Source organism: Chrysochloris asiatica, unplaced genomic scaffold (genome assembly GCF_000296735.1).
Source record: "Chrysochloris asiatica unplaced genomic scaffold, ChrAsi1.0 scaffold00337, whole genome shotgun sequence".
NCBI classification, from domain to species: domain Eukaryota; kingdom Metazoa; phylum Chordata; class Mammalia; order Afrosoricida; family Chrysochloridae; genus Chrysochloris; species Chrysochloris asiatica.
This window is the reverse complement of record NW_006408855.1, coordinates 476,965-491,629: the sequence shown is the minus strand read 5'-3', so window position 1 is coordinate 491,629 and position 14,665 is coordinate 476,965. Positions and strand designations below refer to the sequence as shown.

Sequence of the window (14,665 nt, the reverse complement as noted above, 5' to 3'; positions counted from 1 at the left end):
CTTTGAAAATATTTGTTTTGAAAGTCTCCACAGATCCCAAATCTAGAGGTCAAGGAGTGCTGAAATTCCTCTTAGTCTCATAGATGGATAGAATAGATACACTACCTGCTACTGGAGGATTCTATGCTATAGATAACCAAGATAAGAACAACAGGAAACATCATTTAAATTACATTGTTTTTAAACAACAGTAACAGAATTTTGAACTACTTTCTTCCCTCTCCTCCTCCACAATGTTTTTTACATTATTGGTATAAATCAATTTGAGATAAGATAAGGTATAAATCATCTTTTTAATGTTTTTCTTTTTATGTTACCTTTCCTCATGATTATGCAGTTTTTATAGAAGTGTGGTGGATTCATATGATAAGCACTGGACTGTGAACCACAAGGTCCATGGTTCAAGCCCACCAGCCACTCCATGAGAGAAAGATGCGGCTTTCTGTTCTTGCAAAAACTTTAAAAGCCTCTGAAATCCTGTACAGGGTTGCTATGAGTTGAAACTGACTTGAAGGCAATTAACAACATGTAGCTATAATTTAATATAATTTTTAAAAGCAGTATTATATTCTGCTTTCAAAAGTGCTGGGAGGTTTTTTCTTTAGGTTTTTATTTTTAAAGTTTTTATTGTAAAAAAAATTTTTTTTAAGCTTTTATTGTAAATTGAGTGATAGTTTACATGGGAGAAAATCAGTTTTACACTCATCGTTTCATTGCAATGATTACAGTCTCCTCCATGCATCATCATTCAACAGTATTTGCTTCTTTTCCATCTGTTTTTTGTTTCTTATTTTGGATCAATAATATATAATCATTTAAACAATCAAAGGGCACATTCTGTAAGCCTACCTACTGTCCAAAGTTCTGGGAGTTTTTATATTTACTGTTTTTCTTTTTTTTTGAAGTATTTTCCTCTTTTTAAGTAAGTAATTCAGTATACCTGTTGTAGGAATTGTAAAGCCAATAAAAAAGGTTTAAAAAATGGTAAGTCTTCTCCCAACTCCCTTTCTTTGATCCCAGTCCTGATCTGCAAAGTTAATTCTGTTAAACATTTTCTTTAGTATTGTTTCAAAAAAAAAAAAAAAATAATGCCGATATATAAATATGTTTACTGTCTTCATGAATTATAGCATACCATGTTTACTCTTTTTATTTTCCTTTTCTTCATTAATAACATAACTATATATATAGTCTTCCATTTTAAGAACTTCATCATTTTTAATATAACTGCATTCTTTACCATGGAGTAGTGTTATTACAATTTACTGTTTATTTCTTTACTGCTGAATATACTTAATATTTACTTTTTTTAAAGGATGAAAAATATAGTTAAAGCATATTTCATCTCTGTAGCTTTGTCTGTCTTTTGAAATATTTCCCCAAGATAAATTCCCAAGGGCGGAATCAGACAAAAGTGTAAATTTTATAGTATGATTGAAAACAATTCTCTGCAGAGATTGAAACATAGGTATTTCCCTCAGTAAGGAATGAGTATGTGAGCTTCACATCCACACTACCAGACTTGGGTATTGGTATCACCGTATTTCACATGTTCTATGTTATTTAGCTAGAGAAAACAGAGAGAAGCTTTTTCCTGTAATCCAAGGTAAGCATTGTCACCATTTTTTGCTTTTATCCATGTTCTCTTTAGATATGGGATAATAGTTAGTGCTGCCACGCTCTCTAAGTATGTTCTTTTCCTTCTACCACCACCCATTTTTAGGGGGTGGCTAGGTTCTATAAGTCACGGAAAAAGCACTTGATTACCACCCAGACTGAACACAAATGTGTCTTGGACTCCTGCCGCTCACTGGAAGCTGAGGGCTTTCAGGTCACTTATCTTCCAGTGCTGAAGAGTGGAATCATTGACCTAAAGGTAGGAGTGAATCTTGGCAGGAGGGGACAAAATAGGAGAAGCTTGACTTCAGCCAATAAAAGGGTCTCTTTAGTAAATGAGTCTCCTTAGCCTCATCTTGCCCTTGAAGAAATAGATCTAATGGTTAGGGTAGGATTTAGAGAAATAGGTCTGTCAGAAAACCTGAGGGTCTGTTTCCTTACGTATGTATCATCCTCCTTTTCTCTGGAGGACTTGTTTTTTCAGCTTTGTTATTCTTTCCTGCTTTGTATGAGAGCCATTGGACACAAATGTAACATGCCAGGGACTCACTGTCACCATTGTAGTGCTTGGCCTTCTCCCTGCCTGCACTGATGTTCTCAATCCCTTCAAAAGTGAGTGTGTTTCATCTATCTCCACAACCCTGAGACTAGAAGAATTAGATGAAAGGGATCACATTAGAAGGTCCAAAATAGAGTGGAACTAAAATGTGGGACAAAACTCAAAATCATAAAAAAGACCAGGCTTACTGGTCTAATAGAGACTGGTAGAAGCCCTTTAATAATCTTTCAGATCTGGATATGAACTTGCCCCCATGGCTTAATTTTTAGCCAAACAATGGACAGGTCTATAATGGGAACAGTAACACTAGTGAGGTATGAATACCCTAGAATAATCAACCATTTGAGATCAAAAGGGCAGCATTTACACAAGGACAATGTTCAGAAGGGTTAGGAAAGAAGGAGGAATGGAAACAAGAAACACAGGGAGGCAGTGTGATAAATGCTGTTACATTATGAGACTGCAATCAGTGAGAGTAAACTAAATATGTATGAGCTATTCAATGGAAGACTGATCTTCTCTGTAAACTTTTCCATAGTTCACAATTGAAAAGCCAACAACAAAAACACAGAGTGTGACTTTCTTAAAGAATGTTTCTTCTTTTGGCTCATTTCCTTATATGAAGGTGTTCTTATAAGTTCATGGAAAAATACCAGTATCATTTAACATTTCTATGAATGTTTTGAACCCCTGTGTCTCCATTCTGAGAAGTGAATACAAGAGTATCATCAGATTTTGGACAACAGCATCACTAGACAAATCCTAAGATGCCCTTAGAGAGAGCCTTTACTTCAAATTAAACTATAAATTGTTTCTTCTGCTCATTCTTTTGTTGTTTTTTTCCCCCTCTATTTTATGCTCACAGTCATTCAATCAGCTTGTTTTTGGCTATTTCTTTTTGCTGTGTCTCTAACGTTACTCTTTTTCTTGCATTCCCTTGTCTGGGCTGCATCCTGGTCTTATCTATATCTGGAGTAAAGCTCTGTTGCCTGAATTCATCTTTTAGTCACCACCCTCCAGTATGTCATGTAAACTGTTATCAGACTTTTTTTCTAAAGTATTCTTTGAATTTTTTTTTTTTTAATTTGCCCAAATAACTTGAATGAATTCCCATTTTCTTTTCTTTTTTTTAAATATTTTATCGTGAATTATATGATAGTTTACATGGGAGAACTTTAGTTTTACATTCATTCCATCGTATATCATCTCACTGCCATGGTTCCAATCCCCTCCATGCATCATCAACCACCCAAAGGGTATATCCCAGAAACCCGCCCCCTACACTTCCCCCTCCTACCCCCAGTCCCATTTTCTTTTGCATGAAGTATAATTTTCTTTGCTGAAGTATAATTTTGTTTACTAAATCTTAAGGTCCTTTACATGAAAATTTTCCCCCTTTTTTATATTTTAAAACTTTGTAATTCATATACCATAAAATTCACCCCTTTAAAGCATGTGATCCAGTGCTTTTAAATAATGCATTTGCTCCCCTCAGAACAAACTCCCTTCCAAGACTAAGACTCAAAGGGAATACATGAACAGCTGTGTGGTCTGGCTGGTGACCATGTTGGTCACTGATAAGGGGAAGAGGGGGATAAAACAGCAATGAAGTGGCAAGCTAAGCCCGACCACATTCAATAGACCCCCGTGAACCTGGATGGAGACCTGGATGGCCAGCAATACGGCAAGACGCAGGGACTCCTGAGCCCAGAGGCAATGACATGGCCACAGAGGACTAGAGCAGAGAGCGAAGCATCCAGCAGATATGAAGTGAGGGGAGATGCACAAGAACACCCATACTTGCAGATAGTACCCACTTGACCTGGCTTCGTTGGCTGGATGATCAGAACTCAACTAGAAGAAGAAAGAAGAGGGGAAAAATAAAAGAGTAACCTGCTACAATTTGATGAACTTTACCTATACTTATGGATGAAGTAGCTCAAAAAAGGGAGCAAATCTTTACAGCAAGGATCACTCCCACCCCCTCGGTACACAGGGTTGACAGGGATGGGCAACTTAGACATTGGCTATCCAAATTGGGGGGCTATAAAGGCAAGAAGTGACTGGCTTACAAGCTTTCAAAAGGGAGCCTAGTTCCAGATGGGCAGGGGTTGGTAGAATCTCCACTGAATGATTTAATCTGTTGGGACCAGGCTGGTGAAAGGAAATGGGGATAAGACTCTTGTGGTACAATAGTGAATAATTGTCATCAGGATTGATTGTGACTGTCGGAAATGTAGAGGTAGATGTTTTTTGACAAAAGGTGGGGAGTGATTCATTTTGCAGTCCAAGAGCAGAGGTTCCTGGGACCATCAAGTGAGAAGAGTGGAGATTGGGACCTTACCCAGAGAGGCAGTGATGCTAGGTATGGAGACAGAGATGATGACGTGGACAGATGGAGCATCTGGGGACACTAGACTCAGGGAGCGAGAGGGGCTGTATGCTGAGGGCTGTGGGGTGTACCCTTTGGTTATTTGATGATGCATGGAGGGAATTGTAATCATTACAATGAAACAAAATATGGTAGGATGAATGTAAAACTGATGTTCTCCCATGTCAACCCATATAATTCACAATAAAAACTTAAAAAAGAATAAATTATTTTATAGCAGCAAAAAAAATACATTTGCAAAATCGTGCAACTATCACCACTACCACCTCATTCCAGAACATTTCCATAGATCCCCCTTCCGCAAAGAAAGCTCATACCAATCATTCCAATTTCCTCCTGCTCTGTCCTGCATGGTGCTTGGTTATGTCTAAGAAGTTACCATAGCTGAATGCTACCTAAATGCTCTAATACAGGAATATACATGTAGCACATATAAGTATGTATGTATGTAGAAAAATTTACAACCATACCTATATATGCACACAGATATTGTTCTTTAAACCTCCCACACCTATTTATCACACTTATCTACTTATGTATTCACTCACAAATTATTATTTGTTACTGTTGTTGCAGGATTGCCTAAGGGTGTGCCAATAAGTATTGCTCCTAGGGTTCCAGTTCATACATGCACAGGCTTATTCCAAACAAGACATATTTAAACATGTCTTTGCAACCAGTGGATTGCTATAGACAAATTCTTTCTCATGCACTTGTTTTAGTCTTACTAGGGTGCCTTCAAATAAAAAGATACAGGTTGATCACAGGCGCTTACTATGAAGAAGTTTCATGAAAATTGAAAACTGTATTGTTGACAAAAAGTCCAGGAGAGTTACGCCAAGGAATTTTTTTTTCCATTATGACTGTGTACTGGCTCATTCTTTGAGAATAGCGAGGGCGTACCTAGAATTTGGTTGGGAAACTTTACCCCATCTATCCTACCATGTGCACATATAGGTATGGGTGTTCTTCCCCCTTCAGGCTTTTTTTTTTCCCCAAACTCAAAGAACATTTAAAAGTAATCCCTTGAGAATACCCAAACTGTCATTTTGATGTGCTGTAAAATTGGAGACCACCAAATTCTTTGGGGAAAGGTTAGAGAGATGGAAACACTGCCTTCAAAAGTGTAGAGACCTAGATGGAGGATATTTTGAGAAACAGTAGCCTCACATTTTGATATTTTTGTTCAATAAAGGTTGCTATGATTTTGCAGCAATACTTTTAGACTTATTCTTTTTTTTTTTAAGTTTTTATTGTGAACTGAGTGATAGTTTACATGGGAGAAACACTCATCCTATCGTATTTCATTTCATTACAACGAGTGCAATCCTTTTGTGCATCATTATTCAGCAGTATTTGTTTCTATTCCCTCTGGTTTTTTTTTTTAGATGTACACCAAAACTCTCAGGAATATACAATTATTCAAACACTCAAAGGGCATACCCTGCAAGCCTGCCCCCACAGCCGCCAGCATACAGCTCCTCTCACTCCATGAGTCTAGAGTTCCCAGCTGCTCCATCTCTCCAGGTCATCTCTGCCTCCATCTCTGGCATTGCTGCTTCTCTGAATAGGGTCCCACACTCCACTCCTGCTCTTTTCCCTTGATGGTCCCAGGGTCCTCCACTCCTGGACTGCAAGATCAACCGCTCCCCTCTTTTTGCTACAAAATCTCTATCTTTACAGTTGCAACAATCGAAGTCAGTCATGATAAGAATTACTCACTATTGAACCAGAAGAGTCATCCCCATCTCCTTTCACCAGCCCTGTCTAGACAGGATGAAAATCTCTCAGTGGAAATTCTATCTTCCCCTGCACCCTTTAAAACTAAACTCCTTTAAAGCTTGTAAGCCAGTCACTTCGTGCCTTTTTAGGGCCCACCCCCACCCCGTTTTAGGTAGCCAGTGTCTAAATTGCCCATTCCTATCAACCCTGTATACAGAGGGGATGGGAATGATCCTTGCTGTGTAGATTCCTTCCCTCTTGGTTGATATTTTAAGCTACTACAGCCATAAGTATAGGTCAAGTTCACCAAATTTCGACTTACTCTTGGGTATGTTATAGTACTAACCTTGTTGTTGTTAAGTTCCATCAACTTGATTCCAATGCACAGTGACCCTGTATTGGGTTTCCAAGGCTGTAAGTCTTGACAGTAGGTGAAAGTCTCATCTTTCTCCTCTGTAGCTGTTGGTGAATTCTAACTGCTGACCTTGAGGTTAGCAACATAGCTCGTAACCCAGTATACCACCAGGGTTTCTGCTTTTACTGTAGATACATGTATCTAGGGAGCAGCTGGTGGGTTTGAACCACTGACCTTGTGTTTAGCAGTCCAGTGCTTATCCTATAACACTACACCAGTACTCTAGTACTTACCTTTGTTGTCCTTCATTCCTGTGTAATTCTCAGTGTTTTCCTTTATATTCGTAAGTATTTTATTCTTTTGATGCTGTTGTAAATAGATTGCTTTGTTAACTTAATTTTTGAGTTGTTTATTGTTAGTGTCTAGAAATATAACTGATTTTTGTATGCTGGTCCTGAGTCCTGTGACTTAGCTAACTTACTTAATAGCTGTAAAATTTTTGTGTGAATTCTTTAGAGTTTTCTATATGTAAGTTCATATCAATTGTGAACAGAGATCCATTTACTTCTTCCTTTTCAATTTGGATGCCTTTTGTTTCTTTTTCTTGCCTAATTGTCCCATCAGTAACTTCCAGTGCAATGTTGAATAGAAGTGGTGAGCACACTTTTAGTCTCTTTTCATTAAGCATGATTTTGACTGTGAGTTTTCATAGATGTCATTTAATATATTGCCCCTCTATTCCTAGTTTGTTGACTGTTTTTATAATAAAAAGTTGATTGAATTTTGTGAAATTTTCCCCCCCATCTATTGAGGTGGTGATCATGTGGGTTTTGTTTTTATTAATATGGTATATTACACTGATTATATTTTATGTATTTAACTAACCTTTCATTTTTGGGGTTAAAAACCCTTTATTCCAGCCATGTAGGCCTATCCATCTCCTTAATGTATCTTGGCCTGTTTGATCTTTTGTCTTTCTTTACATATCCCTCACCTTTGATATCTTACTATCTTCTTTACACTTACCTAACTCTTCTCTATCTTTTAAAAAGTTTAGCTGAAGTCCCATCTCTCAAATGATATCTTGGCTGCTCTTATCTGTCCCGATCTCTTTCTTGTCTGGATTTCCTCAACACTTAATGACTTTGTACGCCTCCTCTCTGTTGTGTTCATATGTCTGTCTTTCCAACTAGGCTAAGTTTCTTGAAGGCTCATTGCTATTTTGCATTTTTATTTCTCATACTTAGCATATTGCCTTTTTCCACTTGGTGTTCTTTATTGCCAGGTATTGGGGATGGAAGGAGTTCTGGTATTGTAGTGTTTACAAATCGGGCTGCTAATCTCACAGTCAGTAGTTTGAAACTACCAGCCATTCTGTGGGAGAAAGATGAGGCTTTCTGCTCCCGTAAAGATTTATAGCCTCAGAAACCCTGTACAGGGTCACTATGAGTTGGAACCGACTCCACGGCACTTAACAACAACAACTGGGGATGGAGAAATTAATAAGACAGGTCTAATTTCTACCTTTAGGGAGTTTACATTCTAGTGAAGGGGACAGCTAACAAACAAATATATACAGGTAGTTCCTGACATCTGATGGAGTTCTGTTCTAATGACTGTCATAAGTTAGTTCTGATGTAAGTCAAATATTTGCCACTATTTTTTTGGTTTTGGTTTTAGTTTTCATAGCCTGATACATGACAGTGCTTTGGACAGTGAATCATAATATTGAGTATCTGTTAGTGAACATCTGGGAATAACATCCACAAATTGCATGCTATAATATTGTTTATGCATGTTATCCTTAGTAATATGTGCACTTATCCTTAGTAATATGTACAGATCATAAAAATCAGACAATCATGTCTCAGATACACCACAATTCAGAGACTGCCTGTAGTAAAACAGTTATAAATTGGTGTAAGTGTAATGAAGGAAGACAACATGGAGCTGAGAGAGAACATAACATTGAGAACCTGCATCACCAAGTATCAGGGAAGGCATAATAAATGTTGATGGATTGATTATTAATTTCTTTAAGATGTATAATGTTTCAGTCAGATGTGATTCTGGCCTTCAAGTTGTTAATAGTAACCCTACTCTTTCTTGTTTACTCTTTTTAGCAGCTTACCTTGACAACCTTTGGCTCTTCTTGTTTTAAAATTTTATATTTAGATAACTATAGATTTACATATAGCTGGAATGAAAAGCATAGAAATTCAGTTGTCCTCAGTGATAAGATCTTGCAAAACTGTGGTAAAGTAACAGTATCACAGTTAGGACATCGATACTGATAAAAGCCACTAATGTTGTGATTTTCCCAGTTGTATTTGTAGTCACGTGTGTTTGTGTCTTTGTAGCTTTATCACCTGCATAGACCTTTGTAACCCACATCACAGTGAAGATAACAATATTTGAATCCACAGTGATTCCTTGTGTTGCTCTTTTATTACCACTAATGTAGTCTCCATTTCTATAATGATATTGTCACTTCAATACATGTCATTTCTATAATGATATTGTCACTTCAAAAAACTTCAGTGATTTGCTTTTTTTTTTTTTTAATATTATTTTATGGAATTTGCTTTTTATACTCAGCATAAGTCTTTAGCAATTCATTCAAAATGTTGCATATATCAATAGTTTTAAGATTTTATTTCTGAGTAATTTTTTATGATACAGATATACCAATTTGTTTAACTATTCACCCATTGAAGGACATCAGGGTTGTTTCTAGTTTTTTTTACTATTATGAATAAAGCTACTATGAACATTTGTGTATGAATTTAACATTTTTCATTTTTCTGGGATAAGTGTCCAAGAGTGTAATTGCTAGATCATGTGGTGATTTCCTGTGTCGTTTTTTAGAATTTGCCATACTGACATTCCTATGAGCAGTCTACCAATTTCTTTGCATACTTGTTAGACTTTGTTGCTGTCACTCTTTTTATTTTAACCATTCTAATAGGTGTTTAGTGAAAGGTCCTTTCTTAAGACTAAACTTGCATATATTCTGAGTTAAGAAAGACTGTTGGCAATATAGGATCTCTTCATTCTTGCATTTTCTTAGGAACTAGAGGCTGCCATCCAGCCAGATACCAGCCTGGTCTCAGTCATGACTGTGAACAATGAGATTGGCGTGAAGCAGCCCATTGCAGAAATAGGTTAGTATCATAGATGTACTGAAATTCTTGTCCACCCTTAGAAGCTATGTGGGGAGAAGGATTGGGTTTGAAACTGTAACACATTATAAATTGCAGTAAGGAAATCAAGGTAAAGAGCTTAAGTTTTTGTTCAAGGAAATATTGTGTTATAGTCAATGTTTGAATCCAGGTTCAGTACCATTTATGTTCCTTTTATTTTGTTATTGTTGTTGTTATTGTTATGTGCCATCAAGTTGATTCCAACTCAGCAACCCTATAATGGAGCAGTGGGTGAGCTTGAACAGCCAGCCTTGCGGTGCAAACTGAGTTTGCAGGCCAGTTCGTTATCCATCAGTGTTACACCAGCACTATAGTTGATGGGAAAACCAGAACAAAACATACCCTTTTTCCTTTATCTTTCCTGTTTAGAACATCTCTTTATTTTCCCCATTTAGAGTCAGAGATTCATCTATAATCTCTTAGGCATATAGATCTGTTAATCTTCTTTTAAATAAAAATACAATCTAAGAGTTAATCTGGTGTATTGAGAGGCCAGTGTTCATGAGATGGGAAAAGTGTTATATATCAGAATGTCACGTGTAGTTGGCTTGTTGCTTTGCCCACCTTATTTACTCCAGTCAAGGAAATTAAAAACCAAAGAGAAAGAAGTTATTTACTCTATGATGTGATTACAGTTTTATATTATGGAACCAACATTACCTTTCCCTCTGTTTTCTCAGGGAGGATTTGCAGTTCCAGAAAAGTATATTTCCATACCGATGCAGCCCAGGCTGTTGGAAAAATTCCACTTGACGTCAACAACTTGAAAATTGATCTCATGAGCATCAGTGGTCACAAAATCTATGGTCCAAAAGGTATTCTCTATGCAAGTCAGTAAGCCCTTGAACAGTTAGTTGTTTCTTGGAGTCTTTTGGAGCTATCTTTGCTTTCAGAGGAAATAGAGTGCCTTGTAGAATGGAAATGTCATTTAGCAATTGCCAAGAATACTTGCCCATTTGTAATCCCTAGAAGTTACTGTACAATATGCCCTTCTTCCTATTCCATTTAGAAAACCCTTAAAAGGCATATGAAGGCTAATCTGGTTGAGGAATAAGAGATTTTATCATATAAAATTTAGCTAGCTATTATAGTGGGGCAGATAGCTATGTTATAATATTCTTTTTTTTGAGTATTTGTCTCACGTTAGATTAGATGAAATTGTATATAGACGTTCATATTTCTTTTACTCTATATTCCTAAAGTACTTCGTTGTCTGTGTTTCTGTTGGTATCTTAAGGATACCTTTCTGTTACTTATAGCCCTATTGGCTTTAGGTGTGTATTAAAATTTGAGTTTTGCCTCTTTCCCAACCCTTGGGAAGAGATGGTTGTTCTCTATATTATGGAGGTAGTTGTAACAAACTGCTCTGGGGTGAGGACCTGTGGTTGTTGGTGATACTTGTGCCAGTACACTTTCTGTGTCTACAGGGTATGTCATTTGAGTGTATATATTATGGAACAAACTGTGATGAACTTCTAGAAGTATGAAAAGTGTCTTCTAAAGTTCCCCATATATTATAAAGAGGGATTTTGTGATCTAATGGAATCCATTGGCCCTAAGTCACTCCACCTCATAGTGACCGTGTAAAACAGAGTGGAACTGCCCCCAGGATTTCTGAGGCTGTCATCTTCACAGAAGTAGACTGCTATATTTTCCTTCTGCAGAGCAATTCGTAGGTTTGAGCCACCAATTTTTTGGCTCATAACCAAGTGCCGTAATCACTGAACCACCAGAGTTCCTTCTTTACTGTATATGTATGTATTAGCATATGTATAGTATGTATTAGTATATGTATGTATTATCTATATGTGTATAGATATCCCTCAGTATCCAAACTCCTGATTTCCGTACTCAGGTTTTATATAGATTTAGTGTTGTATCTTTAACTGTGTAATGGTGTCTGAGTACCTGCTCTCTGAACTTGGGAACTGTATGTAGTAACATAGTGGTGGATACCTGAATCTGAGTTTTAAGTGGAGAAATGAAATATTTCTTTTCTTTTTTTTTTTAAAGAAAGAGCAAGTTACAGGAGTTTTTATTGTTTGAATAACAGAACACACAAACCAGGCAGAGAAATCCCCAAGGACTTCTCTGCTTCACTGTTACTTGTCATTTGGTCCTTCATCTTTTAAGTACTTATATTTTCTTTTTATAATGTTAGACATTTATTCTTTTCACAAAAGCAATCCAAGTGTGAATAAATAAATGCATTGTCTTTTAATGCCTAACCCCTGTTGTTCCTTTAAATAGCAAAAAGTGCTAAATGTCTTCTATTTGGCCACAGTTGCCCCATCTATGGTTTTAAAAACAGACTGGAATGTGGTCTTCTAAAATCATTCTTGAACTATAGTTCATTCTGTTATATTTTGGGGCACCATTCCTATTGATATTTTTAATAGTCTCGAAAAGGTGAGGATGGTAACTGTGTTGAAGGCAACTAGGAGGGATCTTCAGCAAACTGAGGACCTCTGGGAAACTGTGGAGAGGCAAATGTTGTCCCGTACATACCAGCTCTTCCAGTTAAAGCTGGAAGAATGCCACCCATTGCAGCTAACCCAACCATGACCACTGGTCCATTTCTTGCTGCCAGTATGTCTCCTGTTAAGGCATCACTTGTGATGGAGTTCCAGGGATCTTCTTTCCTTCGGACTTGAACCGTACTACAGTCAATCATGGAAAACAGACCTCCCCAAACTGCCTAGCTGCCTCTCAACTGTGGAGCCCTGGTTTTAATAGCTGTCTGTGGTTGACTCCCACAGGAGAATTCTGAAAACCTTTGATTGCTTGAACGATACCACCACCTATGGTGCCCATCGTAAAGGCCCCACCACAGTCATCCACAATTCGCCAGGGGCAATGTTCTCGTGCATACTCCTCCATCTTGACTCTTGAAATACTTCTTAATAAATATAGCTTGTTGCATAAGTTATTTTAAAATTTGGGTCCTTCATAATAAATTTGGGACCACTGTCTTAACTTTTATGGTATCTCCAGTCTCTGCCTGAACAGTTGTTTGGTACAGACAAAGATTCAGTAAGTGAACTTATCAAGTGCCCACTCTATTAAAAAATCTTTGGTTACTTAGTGATTATCTTTGTGCATTTATTTTCATATTTTGGTATGAAATTTCTGTAAGGAGGGTTTGCTAATTCATATGTTATATACATTTTTAAATTTTGTTAGGCCTTAGTTGTTGTTGTTGAGTGCCATTGAGTCGGTTCCAACTCATAGCGACCCGGTACAGGGTTTCCGAGGCTGTAAATCTTTACGGGAGCAGAAAGCCTCATCTTTCTCCTGCAGAACTGCTGGTAGTTTCGAACTGCTGACCTTGAAATTAGCAGCCCGATTCGTAACCATTATGCTACCAGAGCTCCTTAGTAGATTGTACTAAATTTTATTCCCATTCTGATCCTTGCTCTTTTCAAACTTTTTATTGTGAATTGAATGAAGGTGTACAGAGCAGATCCTTCAGTTTTACATTCAACTTCACTTCATCGCATGTAGCAACAGTTAACAGCGTTTACCTCTGTTCTGTTTAACTATTGCATTTCTCCGTGTCTCATGCTATCTTCATCTTTCCTCTGCCAACCTCCCTCTTTTTGTATACTGCCTGTGTACTGTCACCCATGTGAACATTTGTCTACCCTCTACACCATGAAAACTTTCCTTCCTCCTCTTCCACCATAACCACCATAGACTCTTTCTTTTATCAAGAAAACCTTTTCTTAACTTTTCACAGCATTAGTATCATACAATGTCTGTCCTTTTGTCATTGACTTCATTTCACTCAGCATGATTTCCTTCAGGTTCAATCATGTTGTGAGGTGTTTAACAGATTCATCATTATTCTTCAAGTTTTATAGTATTCAATTGTGTGCATGTACCAAATTTTGTTTAGTCACTCTTCTGTGATGGACATTTAGACTGTCTCCATCTTTTTGATATGTCTCTTGTACATTGAAGGATCCTGTTTTCTTATTCATTCTTCTCTTTATGTCTCTTTGTTTCAGTGTTTTTATTGTGAATCGAGTGAAAGTTTACAGGGCAGATCATCAGGTTTACTTTAAACGTATCATACACCTTGCTTCATTACAATGATTATAATCCTCTCCATGTTCCATCACTTAACAGTATTTCTTGCTATTTATTTTAGCTTTTTTTTTTAACACTCAGGTATATATAATAATTTACACCACCAAAGGGCACATTCTGCAAGTCTGCCTCCTGGCCACTGGCTCTTAGTTCTTCTCTTCCCATGAATCTAGAGTCCTCAGCTGCTCCCTCTCTCCATTCCCTGTCTCTGCCTCCATCTCTGGTGTTGCTGCTTCTCTGGATAAGGTCCTGTATTCTGCTTGTGCTCTTCTCCCTTGATAGTCTTAGGGTCCTCTGTTTCTGGACTGTAAGTTTAACTACTCCCCTGTTTTTGTTACGAATCTACCTTTACAATTTGTGACAGTTACAACTAGTCATGATAAAAATTACTCACTATTGAATCATAAGAATCTTATCCCTATCTCTTTTTAACAGACCCATCTAGACAAGATGAAAACTATTCAGTGGGGACTCTTATCTTTCCTCACACACACGTTTTGTTTTTTGTTTTTTTTTGGTTACAGGGTTATATAACTTTTTTTATTTTTAAACATTTTTATTGTGGATTGAGTGAAAGTTTACAGGGCAGATCATCAGTTTTACATTCAACAAATCATACACCTTGTTTCATCACAATGATTATAATCCCCTCCATGTACCATCAGTTAACAGTATTTCTCTCTATCCACTTTAGCTTTTTAAAAATCAAACAAAAAATCCACTCA

The 14,665-nt window shown here is 37.2% G+C and overlaps 1 protein-coding gene and 1 pseudogene across 2 annotated transcripts in view; one reads left to right on the top strand and one right to left on the bottom strand.

Moving 5' to 3' along the window:
* Positions 1–14,665, top strand: part of NFS1 (NFS1 cysteine desulfurase) — a 39,462-nt gene that overhangs the window by 8,059 nt on the left and 16,738 nt on the right. The window contains exons 5-7 of one of the 2 annotated variants that reach the window (XM_006875707.1): positions 1,724–1,876; positions 9,716–9,809; positions 10,529–10,663. In XM_006875707.1, the coding sequence (XP_006875769.1) occupies positions 1,724–1,876; positions 9,716–9,809; positions 10,529–10,663 (382 nt within the window). The remainder of the gene's footprint in view (positions 1–1,723; positions 1,877–9,715; positions 9,810–10,528; positions 10,664–14,665) is intronic. The other variant, XM_006875708.1, reaches the window with a different exon arrangement.
* LOC102812382 lies at positions 12,229–12,728 on the bottom strand (annotated as a pseudogene).